At 43.1% G+C, this 16,384-nt stretch overlaps 1 protein-coding gene across 1 annotated transcript; it reads left to right on the top strand.

The window, feature by feature from the left end:
- The first annotated feature begins 14,253 nt into the window (after window positions 1–14,253).
- LOC113030904 (zinc finger BED domain-containing protein 1-like) lies at window positions 14,254–16,384 on the top strand. Its single transcript, XM_026182696.1, has 3 exons — window positions 14,254–15,371; window positions 15,548–15,800; window positions 15,968–16,384. The coding sequence occupies exons 1-3, from the start codon at window positions 14,254–14,256 to the stop codon at window positions 16,382–16,384; spliced, it is 1,788 nt and encodes a 595-aa protein (XP_026038481.1).

The raw sequence follows: 16,384 nt of genomic DNA, 5'->3' as shown, positions 1-16,384 counted from the left end.
CGCTGAGGTCTGGCCTTAATGTCAACATCAAGATTAGTCTCAGAGTTAAATTCAGTGTCCTCTTCTTGCAAGAGAATGTCTTCAGGCAGTACTTTGTCTTTCCCTGTCTCCTCAGGATTCTCGCAAGTATCAGGTGATTTGGCTTCGGTGATCTCAACAGACTCAGATTCATTTACACTGTCCGTCTCAGGTTCCTCTACACATTCCTGTGTTACTCCCAGCCCAACTGTTTTTGGTTGTTCAGCTACGTCACTTAAGGAAATACCCAAATCCAGACTGAACGGTTCCAGAGTATCACTATCCATGTTGCACCTGAGAGGTTCAACAGTCAGATCACAAGTCCAAAATCCTCATCTTCGGAGTCAGTGTACTCTTTCTCATCTTTATCACTGGGCGTGACTCCTTCCCTTTCAGAGTCTTTATCTGCCGTTCTCTGCGATAGTGTCTTTTCCTTTCCAGGCTTGTCTGTGCATTCTTTCTGTTTCCTCCGTCGCAAGACTCTCCTTGTAGGGGTGAGATCCGTATGGGATGCAGAGTCTAGACATATCCTCTCCCCAAGAGGCAGTAAGTGATTTCGATGGAGGATCTTGATTGGTCCATCACCATCTTCAGGTTTCAACCGGAACACTGGTAGGTTCGGCATCTTGCTTTCCACAACATATGGTTTTGACGCCCAGCGATCGGCCAGTTTATGCTTCCCCTGTAACCCGAGGTTTCGTAGCAAGACTCTGTCTCCAGGTAACAACTGTGCGAACCTGATTCTTTTGTCATACCGCTGCTTATTGTTCTCATTCTGTTTGGCCGCGACGGACTCTGCTAGTTCATAGGCAGCCTTTAACTCCTTCCTCAGGTCAGAAACGTACTTGAGGTAAGTTTTCTGTGGTGTGCCATCACTAGAAGTCTCGAAACACAAATCCACAGGTAAGCTAGCTTCACGCCCAAACATAAGGAAATAAGGAGAGAAACCTGTAGCTTCATTTGGAGTGCAATTATAAGCATGAACCAAATGAACGACGTGCTGACGCCATTTTTTCTTTCTGTTCGGTTCCAGGGTCCCCAACATGTCCAACAACGTCCTATTAAACCTCTCGGGTTGAGGGTCTCCTTGAGGATGATAGGGCGTCGTTCTTGATTTTTCAACTCCAAGCGAACTCAACACTTCATGAACAAGACGACTTTCAAAATCTCTGCCCTGATCACTGTGCATCCTCCGTGGCAGTCCGTAATGAACGAAATACTTCTCCAGCAACACCTTTGCAACCGTAGAGGCTCTCTGGTCTCTTGTTGGAAAAGCTTGAGCATAACGAGTGTAGTGATCGGTAATGACCAGAACATTTTCTGTGCTGCTCGAATCAGGCTCTATGGACAAAAAGTCCATACAAACAAGGTCGAACGGTCCCTCACTTTGCAAATGCGACAAAGGTGCAGCTCTCTTGGGTAGAGTCTTTCTTTTTATACACCTCTCACAAGACTTGCAATACTCTTCAATCTCTGACTTCATCCGAGGCCAGTAGAACCGGTTTCTTACCAAGCCGTATGTCTTGTCGAGGCCCAAATGACCTGAGTCATCGTGCAGTGATTTCAGTACAGGGACTCTATACTTTTCTGGTAGTACCAACTGAGAACAGCGTGATTTTCCTGGAGGAGTTACAATGCGATACATCACTCCTTTCTGCATCTTTAACCTGTCCCACTCTCTCAACAGCAAAGAGCAAGTTGGTTGCTTGGTCTTGTCAACTTGGTTACTATTCCCATTACTCAGAGCTGTCCACACTTGTCCTATGCCGGGGTCTTCCCGTTGAGCGGTCGACAACTCAGCAAGACTCACAAAAGGCATATTCTTAACACTCAAAGAAGCCAGATTGCAATAAGCTTGTGGGATAGCTTGTGGAGAAGTGCCAAAAGAGTCAATGGCTCTTCCGGATCGCGGGTTTTTATGTTTCATCACCCCAGACATTTGACACAAGGCTCTCACTCCTGCTGCAGGAACATCGTCCCACTCGGATTTGGATATCGACCCCGATTGTGGCCGGCGAGAGAGAGCGTCAGCGTCAACGTTTTGGACTCCTGCTCTGTACTTGAGACTAAAGTCATATGTAGACAGGGCAGCAAGCCAACGGTGACCCGTCGCGTCTAGCTTGGCAGACGTTAGCACATATGTCAGAGGGTTGTTGTCTGTCCTCACCTCGAACTTGGTCCCGTACAGATAGTCATGCAGTCTGTCCACTACCGCCCACTTCAGCGCCAAAAATTCCAAATTATGGGCTGGATAATTCTTCTCCGAAGGAGTCAAACTCCGACTGACGAAAGCCACAGGTCTCAATCCTTCGCCTTGATCCTGGTACAGCACTCCTCCTAGCCCCTCCCGGCTAGCGTCTACATGTAGCACATAAGGTAGCTGAGGATCGGCAAAGGCCAACACAGGAGCTTGGGTAAGTCGTCGCTTCAGCTCCTCAAAGGCTGCCTCACATTCTCCGCTCCAGCGACCACCAAAGGGCTCTGCGGGGTTAAGGTACGGACCATCCTGTCTGCCCTTTACTTTCTTCTTTGCAGTTGAAGGGTAACCAGACAACAGTTGGTTCAATGGGTGAGCTACCTTGGAGTAATCTTTCACGAAACGCCGGTAGTACCCACAGAATCCAAGAAACGACCGTAATGCAGTCACAGTGTTGGGTCTTGGCCATGCGGTTACAGCTTCAGTCTTCTTTGGATCAGTAGACACCCCGTCTTGAGATATGATGTGCCCAACGTAAGTCACCGATGGCTGACAAAACTGACATTTATCCAGTGACAGCTTCAGTCCTTCGTCCTTTAGACGGTCAAGCACCTTCAGCAACCGGATCTCATGCTCCTCAAGCGTGGCTCCAAACACAATGAGATCGTCGAGATAGACCAACACCTCAAGCAAGTTCATGTCTCCAACAGTTTGTTCCATTACCCGCTGAAATGTAGCGGGAGCCCCTGTCACTCCCTGTGGCATTCTTTCAAATTGGAAGAATCCAGCCGGGCAAATGAAAGCTGTCTTTTCCTTGTCGGAGTCTGCCATGGGCACTTGATAGTATCCACTCCGAAGGTCAAGCACACTGAACCACTTGCTTCCACTGAGACATGCCAAAGCATCTTCAATTCTTGGCACCGTGTATTGGTCGGGAGTGGTGCGGCGGTTTAGGGTCCGAAAATCCACACACATCCTTATTTTCCCATTCTTCTTTCTCACGACCACAATGGGTGAGGCATAAGGACTGCGTGACTCTGTAATAACACCAGCAGTTTTTAGCTGCGCTAGATGCTGTCTCAATGCCTCCACGTCAGCAGGCGGCAACCGACGAGACCTCTCCCGAAATGGTTTGTCCTCTGTGGTTTTGATAGTGTGCTGGGTGCTCTTACTGCATCCGACATCAAACTCATGCAGAGAGAAAACTTCACTCCGCTCCATCATTTCTGTCACCAACCTTTCCTTCCACTCCTTAGGAACTGGTGAGTCTCCAAAGTTGAAAGAAAAGGGGCTCAGCTTCCCAGCGAACTCGACTTCAGACTCTTCTCTCCCAGGTAGAGATGACACAACGTCGACTGGAAACAGATGAGCTATTGGTGTCCCTCTGGTCAAGGTAATTTCCCGTGCTGACATGTTTCTAACTAGAACAGTAATTCTTTTGGCCGTCACACCAGTGGAGGTCTGCAACTCTGGTCTCACCAGGAGGCAATCGGGAAACCGTGACTCATTCGCAGGGTCATCAGGTGAGTCTACAAGGATTGTCTGAGTGCCCAGCACTCCATGAAACTTTGGTGCCCCAGCCACTTGGGCGACTCCCCCAGGCCGTATGGTGACAGGTTTGGCTTGGGTGAACCACACCGTTCCCCTCTGGTTACTGTCAGCATCAGGTGGTAACACTGAGATCTCACTGAAAACTTTTCTGAAGACTGGGTGAATGTGCATGGATCTCACAAAGTTTTCTCCTCCCTTTTCCCTGCAGTGGCTAAGCAATCGCCTCACAGTGGGTGTGTTGGTGCCAACAAGCAGGGAAACTTCACCTCTCACAACTGGGTCGGGACATACCAACACAAGTGCATCAATGGTCTCACTCACACCTACATCTGCTTCCAAAAACTCCAGCCTAAGTGACAAATAGCCATCATAAGGGTACTCGGCGGAACTGAGACCCCATATCGCCAACGTGTCGATAGACGTCAATGGCAGGTGTGTCAAATATCTGTCGTAGAAGGATCTGTACAGCAGGGTTACTTGAGAACCAGAATCGAGTATGGCTTTAGAGTAGATGCCTTCAATCTGTACCGACACTACAGAGCTAGGGCCCACTAAGCCTGCAGGTACAGTGTCTTTCACTTTTCCCTCTAAGGTGCTGCACTTGGTGGAACGTTTTACAACCACCGGGATGCCAGGCCGTTCCTCTTCTGGACCCCGCGGTAGTTTCCCGATTTCTTTGTCAGTTTAATGAGGCGCTTGTTGACTTTGAGTAGGTTTTCTTCACCTTCACATTCTCTCTTAAAATGTCCATCCTCCCCACATCTGTAGCAAAATATTCCAGGTTTATCCTCTTGATAGCCAGACCTTTGTGGGGTAGCATTTCTTTTATAAGGTGGCTTGGCAGGGACTTCTGGTTGTGAAATCTGGGTGTCTGGATGTGATGCAACCGTAGCAGCTTTATAACTAAGCATCTCAGCTTTCATGACACTTAACTCTTTTTTCAGCTTTGCCACTTCAGGATCAACTTCTTGTTCAGGTGCCGACTTAGAAATAGGAGTTACAGACTGTGACATTACTGGGTTCTTACTATCGTTTCTGCTTTGGAGCATGTCCTCTTCCTCCCTTACTTCTTTTAGCAACTCACTGAAAGAAGGGGGTTCTCGCAGCTTGTGAGTCATACGAAGACGAAGTGCAATCATGTCTTGTTGCAGTGCTCCCCTCACAACCTGCTCCATCCGTAATCGATTCATGTCAGACAGTGCCACGCCTCCTTTTCTGAAAATACAGTGCAGCAGTTTATCCAACCTCAACAAGTAAGTAGACAACTTTTCGCCCACATTTTGGTAGGTATGTCTGAACTTCACCAGAAGATCGGACGCACTCTCAGTTGTTCCAAAAGCCGTCTCCAAAACCTGCATGTAGTCATATGAAGTTGCAGTGGGCTGCTGGACTCTCAAGAATCTTACAATGTCTGCAGCTGGACCTTTCAGACTTTCCACTATTCGCTGTTTCTTTATGTTGTCACTGCACTGCCACTCATCTAGCAGATGTGTTGTCTGTTCTGCCCAGGCATCATACTCTTCCTCCCCATTGGGCGTAGGTTTCACACCAGAGAACATGCGCAGCTTACGATAGCTCTGAGAATCAACAGATGTGGTGTTACATTTATCCACTAAGGAACTGATAGCATGTATCAAAGCCGTGTTCACATCAAGGGGTGAAGGCTGAAGTAAGCCACCAACGTCAGTAAGAGTTTTACCTTCCGCATTCAGGAATGACATTAGCTTAGATTGAAACTCATCATTTTCTGCAGGAGCAGTGAGCACATGAGCTGGCCATGGACCCGCCTCCCCAGGAAGTCCAACAACATCCGGTACGGTTTGATTTTTTAAGTCAGTTGAAGTCTTGATCAGTACCAACTGTGTCTTAGAAGCTACATCAAGACAACGGTCAACTATCTCGGATTTTCCAAATACTTTGACCTGGCTCAAGGCCGATAGCAGAACTGCATCTGTGACATCGGGGTCCACATCACTCAAAACAACTGCATGTCCATAAGCTAACTGCTTCCTTTTGCACCAAGCTTCAATTTCAACTGCTTCCATTTTTCTTTTTTTTCTTTTTTTTTTTTAGCTCAAACAGTGAGAGATCTCACAATAAATGTAACCACACTTGACAATAAAAATAATTTCCTTAGCAATCTCAAAAAAAATTAGTTCCCTCTCTTTGGTGAATGACGGAAAACCAGGTCAGTCATAACAAAATTACATACGATCCCGGACGAGCCCCCAAAAATATAACACTTTTACCACCGGCTCGTGTGACAAGACTCCCCCCTTATGCCCTCGGGTGCAGTCTTGACTCTACTTAAACATTCTGTGATAAAAGATACATCTCGAAAAATAAATATCAGTCTAAGGTTCATATGATTCTCGTGTCTACACAGACAAGCGGAGGCTAAGGAAATACACGTAACCGATTAAGGCTAATACATGTGAATACTCAAATGATAAGACACCATGCAATAAACCCAACACAGGATCTCAGGGTTAGAAAATGTATTAAACAATTGCAGGAAATTCACATCCAACCCTTTTTTTTTCTTCATGAAAAAAACACATATACAAAACATACAATAAACCCCGGGGGATAGATTTTAGTATTTTTTCCCTTAACCTGTCCAATGTTATTCTTTCCCCAGAGTGCACTCTTAGTTTATTTTTGTTGTTGGCGCGCTTTAGTTGGAGCTCTTAATAATAACAACAATACCTCCGAGTATCCGTGATATCTCCACCTCCTCCGATGAATAACTCGCTCGTTGTGGTAGCAACCGTCTCCACTCGCGGCAGCGAGCAACGAATCTCCGGTTCCTTAGATAGCAGCAAATCATCCACGGTTAGCGACTCTCTCCCGAGACAACTCTCAAACTCCGTCTCTTCGCTCCGGCGGAATCTCCGTTAGCCAGGACCGTGGCGTTAGCCTAGCTCCAGCTAGCCAACGTAGCCAAACGTGCCTCGTGCTTAGCCAAGCACAAAAGATACGGGAAGCCCGGCTCAAACGCTCCGAATGATTACCGGGAAGTCCGCAGACGGGTGATATGTTGTTGCCGAACAACTTTGGTGACATAAGCAGTCCCGAAGTCCATGCTTCGTCTATGCCATTTTAGTAATCCTCCTTTTTTTCTCTTCTCTTCCTCCCGAGTCTCTTTCCCCCGGAAGTCATCTGCAAGTCATGACCTCTCGTGACGTAGCATACAAAACAAGTTACACTTCTTCTCTTTTAACAGACATTCACATTCCATGAAATTATGGTTTTTTAACGTAACTGATTTTTTCACACACTATTTATGCATTTTAATACAAACATTTATATCACATATCTATACCAATCTTAACCTCACCATGAACTGTTATTTCCTCTTCGATTTATTCTCATGAAAACAAAATAAATACCACTGATATTTATCAGAGTATTACATTAAGTAATCCAAAGTATTCAGAATACGCTACTGTCATTGAGTAACGTAACGGAATACGTTACAGAATACATTTTGGGGCATGTATTCTGTATTCTGTAATGGAATACATTTTAAAAGTAACCTTCCCAACACTGTATATATATATATATATATATATATATATATATATATATATATGTGTGTGTGTGTGTGTGTGTGTATATTGAACTGTTGCACCTTTACCACACTGTAAATAAATCCACTGTCTTCTCCAAAAGGAGTCCTGCATACGTGTCCTGTTTCTGCTGCTATCTTGGAAATTTGGAGCCAGAATAAGATGATCAGGTAACACTGACACACCTATTTAGCATCCATCAACTATAAGGATGCAATGACATTTTAGAGACTTTAATATAGTGTACAAAGACTACTGTGATGCACAAAGGCCATTGATTTTTGGTGTTGGGTTCTGTAAATGAGTCTGGTCATGCATAATCAGAGTCATGGAGAGTATTTGTGATTTATTATTGTTGACAGCATGTTGAGAATACCAATATCTTTGTGTATAAACCACATTTTTACAGACAAATCTAGAGGTCTGCTTTGAAAACACTGATGCGCCTTGTTCAGTCTGATCTCTCTATCCTCCTTTCAGAAACGAGCTACACCAGCTCCGTGGAGGAATGCACTTTTCAGAGAATCAGTATTAATGGACTGCATTGCATTGTCTCTCTTGACTGCCTGATGCTCAGAAAAACTTGAAACCTGATGTAGAATATTTGAAGGCCAAGAGCAGTGCCAAGTTTTAGGACAAACATCCAGAGGCTGCTGAGAGATAATGGCCTGTTGTTTGTTGCCTTGTTTGCTGCCATATTCCCCAGCATCCGACCTCCCTCTTTATTGTTTTTTTTTTTATGCGGGGGATAAAGCAGCAGGAGCTACGGGATGCAAAAACCACAAAAGTAAATAAATAATAAGATCTTCAGATTCTCTCGGTGTAAGTTCAAGTATAATCTTCCGGCTAGACTTGTAACACAACGCTTTATGATAATGTCTGAATCATCACTCTGATGTCCCAGTTTACTCTGGTAAAAAAAGAAGGAATAAAAGCCAGAGTGCCCTTTTACTCTTAATTCCCGTCAGCACTCCACCAGCATGAGTAAAAGGTTAGGATGACCTGCATTAGAGAAGAGGTACGCCTGCATTACCAACAAAAAACCTTACATACAGACAAAAACAAGGTCAGTAGAAATTTAAGAGGTGCCACTTTAACTAAGTTTCAGGCATAAATCATGGTTAATGTGTTAATTGCAGCATAGCATTATTCATCCTCACATTCCAACTTCCTGACTTCAAAGTGACCTCTCTCCTGCAGCACTTTCTGAAAGGTTCTAAACAAATTTCTGCTCCATGCAGACACCACAGATGGTGCTAGGAACATTTGGCTTCTTACCTCAGAAGGTAAATGATTAATTCTTCATCTTAACAATGATGGCAGTGATGTAGTGTTCAAAGTTCAACAACCTGGCACTTACTCTAGTTGCTGCCCCAGTGCAGTAACTATCTGGGAGAAGTAATGGGTTCTTTGTTGAGTTTTGAATTTAAAAAGTAGTCATTCCACGTTGTTGTAATGTGTAGTCCTACTTCACACGTAACGAAAACAAATACTGTATATACAAAGTAGGGCTGGGTATCGTCACCGATTTCTAGAATCGATTCGATTCCGATTCACGAGGTCCCGAATCGATTCGATCCAGGATTCGATTCAATTCGATTTGATTCAATTCGATTTGAATCTGGGAAATTTTGCGTCAGACACTCAGAAATATTATAATTCAGATCAGTACATTTACATATTTTTGTATCTATAAAAAGGAAGCTGACACTTTCCAGACTTTATTAAAGGAGTGAGCATCACAGCAGATGCCTTTGTGTCAAAGCAGCTGAAGATAAAACACAGAAAAACATGAAGGCGATTTTCCTGGCCTGGATTTTATAAAAATATTCTGCAGTACATCAAAAACGAAAGAAAACCATTAATCAACTTATGAACATTACCTCTGACGTTACAGCGGTTTTATTAGAGACACGGTTAAGCGTTTTGCATTTTGCATAATGTTAAAAAGTTTACATTTGTTCAGAAGCCTATTGAACGGCAGAAATTAGGTTTTCTTTTCAGAAGTAAGTAAAAGAAAAAAAAACAGCGGCCGACAGCGCTGTAAACAACGGTAGACTTGTGCGTAACAAGCAAGCGAATAATGCAGAAAACAGATTTTTAGACGGGAAACTGTTATTGAAGTACAGAGAGAGAGAGAGAGAGAGCTCTGCATGAAGTATGATTTTATCATGGTGGAAGCAAAACAGCAAAAGTCAGAGGGAATTCATGACGATGTTTTTGTGAAGCGTAGGTTGGATCTTCTTTTGCTGCTGGTTCGGTCAATATTGTTTGGAGAGAGATCAAACTAACAGCTTTAGAATCAGTGCAAAAAGGGCGTAAACACAAAGCGCGGACCCGCCGAAACTTCAGAATCAGCGAGCTGTCAGCTTTCAGCCCCGACCGTGTCCGTGCCGTCGGGTGAGAAAGGCCACATCTCACTGATTCTGATCCGTCGGCGGGTCCGCGCTTTGTGTTTACGTCTTTGTGCAGAATCCGTGTACCTGCTCTCATTTACTGTTTTAAATGTTTGGTGGTTGTTGAAATTTGGTGAGGTTTAACCTGAGATTCTGGCGTAAATAAATTTATATTAAACCAGGGGCGGAGCGTGGGGGTGGCTTACGGGGCTTAAGCCCGGGTTGTTTTGTCAGAAGCCCGGGGTATTTTGGAGTGTAATTTTTTCATAGTTAGATGCCTGGCTGACAACTGTATAAAACAAAAAGTACACACAATATTCGAAGCACATAGTGCACACTGTGGGAATTTACGACTGTGCGTGAATCCCCCCCTGATATTGGTATGATCCAAGCTCAGGCACTAAGCGACTGAGCGAGGGGGCGGGGGGAGCTGCTGCCCGTGAGTGCGCTGTTGGAGAGACGGAGCCAGCCATACTAAGGAGAGCTTAAGTTTGAGCAGGTACCAAAGCAAATCATTCGTACCGTACAAATAATGTAAATATGACGGTGCATCACGAAAGATTGATATGAAACTGATCACTTGACCAATATTATTTTACTTGCTCTTCAAGTGAATCAACAAATGGCGAAATGAAAAGCCGAACAAATGCTATTTTTTTTAGAGAGTCTTAGCTTACGTGTGTTTATTTCATATTTTCAGTTCTTACCCTCCCCGACTAAATCGGTTTCAGTTATGTACTGAAATATAAGAATGGACATTAGAGGGTTCTTTCAAAGAAAAAACTCAGGTAAATGTTATTTTATATAGTATGCTTTGTATGTTCAGTATATTTCTATGCAAAACAAGAGGGATTTCAGTACACAGCAGGATATTCACATTTGTAACCAGATATTTACATACACTTTAGGGAGAAAACATAAAACATTTTTACTGTACAACATCAATTTAGAGTAAACTTTTGTTTTAGATAAATATTGAAATATATTTTGAATTAGTTAAATGTCAGAATAAAGAGAGACAGAGCTGTCTATTTTTTATCACTTTCATTAAATTTAGGAGTACATGTACACTAAGTTTATTGTTAATTAATAAGAAAACTCCAGACGATTCCATTCTGAGCTGAAGAAGCTTCTGATAGGTTAGTAGAGTCCATGTGAGTAAATTGGTGGCACAGCTATAAGGCAAAACACAGAGCCTGTTTCTTTGACATGGGAAAATCAAGAGATGTCAACCAAAACACCAGGAAAAGAATCGTGGAGCTCCATAAGTGTGGCTCAATTTGAATACAATTTGGTGCCATTTGCAATTAAAAAACACAGACAGTTTCTCTCTTTACTCTTAAAGTTAACAAATATGTTTTTATATTTATCAATCTAAAAAAATAAACATTTAGTCTGATTTGATGTTACAATTAAAAAAGTGTTTGTGTTTTGATCTGAAGAGTTTGTAAATATCTGGTTTCAACTGTATATTTGATGATTGTCAGCACAAAGAGGGAGAGAGAGGAGCAGAGATTGAGATGGAGAATGAGGACAGAACAGAGATGAACAAGAGCAGGTGAGACACACATGTTAGTCAAATGGTTGCTTACTAAAAGTATCACTGTATCATAGGTACTCATGTATCTCGTACCTAGTGTTTCTTTTTAGGTTTGCTATTTTTCAAATTCTATATTTATTAAGTTCTGCAGGCTTGTTTGCACAACAAGGCTAAATAATTATATAAACTTTTCTCAATCTAAATATTGTACTTTGGTAGAATTAAATAAATAAGTGTAGTGCAGGTCTATGATGATTTTTAGTGCTACTATCATCTAGTTCTGATTGTGGTTATGTCTTGGTTAAGTCCTCAGTAATCCTGCTTTTGAACTGTTGTAGTCCTGTTTTAATTCTGGATCAGTTCTGCGTCTGGTTGAATTGGGGTTTAGTCCCTGTGTCTTGATACAGCCCCGACTTCGTTCTGTCTTGCTGCTCAATTAAAAAACTAGTTTAAGGTGTCCTGCATGTGTGATATATATATTTCCCTATATGAAGTCATTCTTTTTTGAACAAAACTCAAAACAGAGCCTATTAATCTTTCAGTCATTTCTACACCCCCCCCTCAAAAAAAAAAAAAAATCCCACATGCATACTACCCTTTAGGGCTAAGCCCCGGGTGTTTCAAATGTCTGGCTCCTCCTCTGTATTAAACAATCAATTCAGGATTTTAATGAATCGATATCACGTTATCCAAGCCAGAATCGATTTTAATCGATTTTAATCGATTATCAAAACCCACCCCTAATACAAAGGTATCCTCTTAAAAATTAGCTTGTTTTAGCTAAGCTAAGTTTTAGCTTACCTTAGCAATGCAGCTGCACTTTAGGGAAATGCCCCCAAAAAAGAATGCTAAGATGGTGCTCTTCACATATCATCACAATAGCTTAGTGTGTTAGCGTGCTATCCATCCATCCATCCGCTTATCCTTTTCAGGGTCGCGGGGGGGCGCTGGCGCCTATCCCAGCTGTCATAGGGCGAGAGGCGGGGTACACCATGGACAGGTCGCCAGTATGTCGCAGGGCCAACACACAGGGACAGACAGACACTCACACATTCACACCTAGTGACAATTTGGATTATCCAATTAACCTATCCCCACAAGCTGCATGTCTTTGGGAGGAAGCCGGAGTACCCGGAGGGAACCCACGCAAACACGGGGAGAACATGCAAACTCCACACAGAAAGACCCCGGCCTGATGTTGGAATTGAACTCAGGACCTTCTTGCTGTGCGGCAACAGTGCTAACCACTGTGCCACCGCGCTGCCTGTGTTAGCGTGCTAAATATTCCTAAATTAAGGTGTTAGCATGCTAACTATCTGAGTGGAAAAGACAGGCCCACATATCTGTTTATTAATGTAGCTGTCTAACAAAATACTACACTAAAACACTTACCAAAAATTTTAAATGCAAACTTGTATGGTCTGTACTTCACAGAAAGCAACATTATTCATGACACAGTTCCATTAATAATTCAATTCAGTTTTATTTACAAAGTGTTGAATCACAACAACAGTTGTCTCAATGCGCTTTGTGTTGTAAGGTAAAGATAGAAAAACAAAGCTTACAAAGACAATAAATAATAAAATAATAATCCAGTAATTACATAAAGTAGCTATAAAAATTAACAAAAGTTGCTCATTTAAAAAATAAATCTGTGGATGGATAGATGGTAAAATCATTCACCGTCATTTCCAGAGCTAATGTTACACAAAATGCTTAACAGTTACCAGGTGACGTTGATGACATGCATGCACAGTGTGAAACATGGACGTAGCATCCAGACTGGAAAAATCGAAACTAATGTCGAGGCACCTAAAAAGCTGCAATCTGTGAGAAGCCCTCTACAAAAAGACACAGAGTCCTGGGTTTAAAGCTGATACTTGACTGCTAACTCATGATGTTAAGTTGTCCACCATTTTGTAAGTGTTAAAATGTAAGATCAGGTAAAGTGTTCAAAATTGTGCCTTTTGAAAGATGTTGGGTGCAGCACTGAGACACAACTTTTACTTCTCTCTTTGCATGGCACAGCTCAGCGAGCAGTGAGGGAGTGTTTACAGACAAACACGAGTTGGTCTACAGGCAACTGGTGCAAACTGCTCGTAACCAAAGCAAACGCTGGGAGGTTTTTGTGCAGCAGCAGTCAGGGAACACATATATTTCCCTAGCAACCGGTGGTTGTGTCTCATCCAATAAGGTGTACAACTCTAAAGCAGTGTGTGGATGATGTCACATGAACAGAAGTCAATAGAGAAACAGCTGTCTGACCTGATCGCTCTAAACACGTTCATGGACTCACTCACTCTAGAAAATAGACAAAATGAGTTCATAAATCTAAGTCGTGTTTAAAAATGGAGGATTATCTGTGCTATGAAACTGTATGCTTATTGGCTAATGAGTTATCAATGACGAGTAGGTGATTTCACACTCACACCCAGCTTTTTTTACAACCAAACAAACAGTGATGCTGCAGTAGATCCATTCATCTTTTATACTATTTATGACATCGGCCCCAAACCTTTTTAGTGCCACGGACTGGTTTATGTCTGACAATATATTCACAGACCTGCCTTTAAGGTGTCACTGATAAATACAACAAAATAAAACCAGTACCGGTACCAAGAAAAAGAAGATTTATTCATAACACACAGGAAAAGACCCGGGGAAATCGAGTTAACGATATTTTCCTCTATAAACTTTAGCTGACTTTTACAGTGGCCTATTTTGTTAATGGCATGAGTTCTTAGGGGTGTCAAATTATCGCGTTAATTGCGATTAATTAATTACAATGCTATTTAGCGCGTTATGTTTTTTAATCTCGTTAATCTAATTTTTAATCTCTTGACGTCATTGATTTTGTATGAGAGTTGCTATGTTATAAAATCCGTTTTTATGTGCTGGGCTCCTTGTGCTTGACTTGTTGGGGGTGGAGTCACGTCGTGAGGTCAAGGTGAGAAGTGGTGATTAGCTTACAGTGTGGATATGGAGGCGCATCTGAGAGTTGTTGGCCCAATGAACGGGAAATTTGTATTTCATAAACGCCCCGACGGCACCATTGACAAAGGTAAAGTGGTCTGCCTAGAGTGTAAGAAGGAGTTTGCTTACCACCGAAGCAGCTCAAGTTTGGCCTATCACCTCAACGCAAAGCACCCAGCCGCGAGTGCAGCAACAGCTAGCAGTGAAGACGTTAGCAATATAGCAAGCCAGAGCAAAGCTTTTCACCAAACAAAACTAGAGAATACCCCTCGTATGAGCAAGTCTGCGACCGACAGGCTGACTAATGTTATTGCCAAGTGGATAGCGATGAACTGTAGGTCGATAAATATAGTAGAGGACGAAGGATTGACAGAGGTGTTGCAAATTGCGTCCAATGACCCGTCATACAAGCCGCCGTGCAGGACTACAGTAACGACCAAAATCAGCAAAATGTACGACGGCGAAAAGAAAAACAAACTTGAGATTTTGGCGGAGGATTCTCCCAACTGTGTTGCTATAACCAGAGATCACTGGACCTCAGCTGGCAACCACAGCTATTTTGGGGTGACTGGACACTTTATTGATAGTGAGTGGAACCTCAACTCATTTGCACTGACCGTCATGAGAACAGAAACCAGGCACTTTGCTGATAAATGCGCCGAACAGTTCCTCAAGGTAGCAAATGACTGGGGTATTGAAAACAAGATATCCACCATTGGCACAGACAGCGCAGCAAACATGCTGGCTGCTATGAGAGCACTTCCATATGAGCACATCGCCTGCAATGCTCACATTCTCCAGAGGACCATCACGGTATGTCTCGATAGCAGTGGTTTTGTCGGTGTACTGGCAAAGTGCCGCAAGATTGTTGGTCATTTTAAACAAAGCCCTGCGAGTACCACAGAACTTAACCAACAACAAGTAGCACTCGGAAAGAAGAGCGATCAACTTATACAGGATGTACCCACCAGGTGGAACTCGACTCTCGCAATGGTCTCACGCCTCCTATGTAACCGAGAGGCTGTCCAGGCTACGTTGGACCAACAGAACCACAGGTTGGTCTTGCCAACCGAAGCTGAGTGGGCGAAACTGCAGAGGCTGGAGCTCCTGCTTGAACCATGCAAGTAAGTTCAAATAAACACCTTCCCATTTTAATTATATAAACTACTGTTACATGTGTAAAATCAAAATTAATGAACATAACAAGGAACTTTTAAGGACAATTAAATTGGAAATCAGTTACACTTTGATTTAAATGAATCCAGCTAGGTTTATTTAGCAAACCTCTCCACCTCTGCAGGTATGTGACAGAGCTGCTGGGTGGTGAGGCCTACGTCTCTTGCTCTGTAGTGCTGCCTGCTTTTCGCCATCTGTACCGTGTCATGGACATTACTGATGATGATCCTGCCTACGTGGTGAAGTTCAAGAATGCCTTCCAGAAGGATCTGGCAGCACGACGAGCTAATGGCAACGAGATATGGTTCGAGGTGGCCACAGCATTGGATCCACGGTTTAAGGATTTGAAATGTCTTCCAAGAGAAAAGAGGGAACAGGTAGGACAATAAGGTTAAGCTGGACTAATGAGTCCAATTCATTATCAAATCAAACTTTTATTTATTATATGGAACACAAAGTTCTTTACAAGATTAAATAAAATTTAAAAAAAAAGCACTTAGTTTTAATCACAATCATTCATTCATTCATTCATTCATTCATTCAGGTGTGGACCATTCTGGAGAATATGCTCCAGGCAGCAGAGCCCAGAAGAGCAGATAGTCTCCAGCCCTCCACAGAGGATGATGGACCAGCTCAGAAGAAGAGGAGGAGCGAACTCCTTCTGGGGTTTGACTCTGACTCAGAAGATGGAATTGAGTCTGGAGAGCTGCAGCGCTACAGAGCAGAACCCAGCATCAGTATTGATGACTGTCCCCTGCAGTGGTGGTATGCTCACTCAGGAGTCTATGAAAAGCTGTCAGTCCTAGCACAAAAGTACCTGGCCTCCCCAGCTACCTCTGTACCCTGTGAGAGACTCTTTAGCCTTGCAGGCCACATAGTGCAAAAGAAAAGGGCAGCCTTGCTTCCAGAAAATGTTACCAGGCTGGTGTGTCTTAGCGACTGGCTGAGGAAGAAGAAATGA

Source organism: Astatotilapia calliptera, chromosome 10 (assembly GCF_900246225.1).
Source record: "Astatotilapia calliptera chromosome 10, fAstCal1.2, whole genome shotgun sequence".
Lineage (NCBI taxonomy): Eukaryota > Metazoa > Chordata > Actinopteri > Cichliformes > Cichlidae > Astatotilapia > Astatotilapia calliptera.
Note: the sequence above shows the minus strand (reverse complement) of the source record. Positions and strands in the feature narration are given on the sequence as shown.

Coding starts and splice junctions, on each gene's coding strand:
- LOC113030904 (XM_026182696.1), top strand. CDS start 14,254: ATGGAGGCGCATCTGAGAGTTGTTGGCCCAATGAACGGGAAATTTGTA. Junction 15,372..15,547: donor CTCCTGCTTGAACCATGCAA/GTAAGTTCAAAT, acceptor CCACCTCTGCAG/GTATGTGACAGAGCTGCTGG. Junction 15,801..15,967: donor CAAGAGAAAAGAGGGAACAG/GTAGGACAATAA, acceptor TCATTCATTCAG/GTGTGGACCATTCTGGAGAA.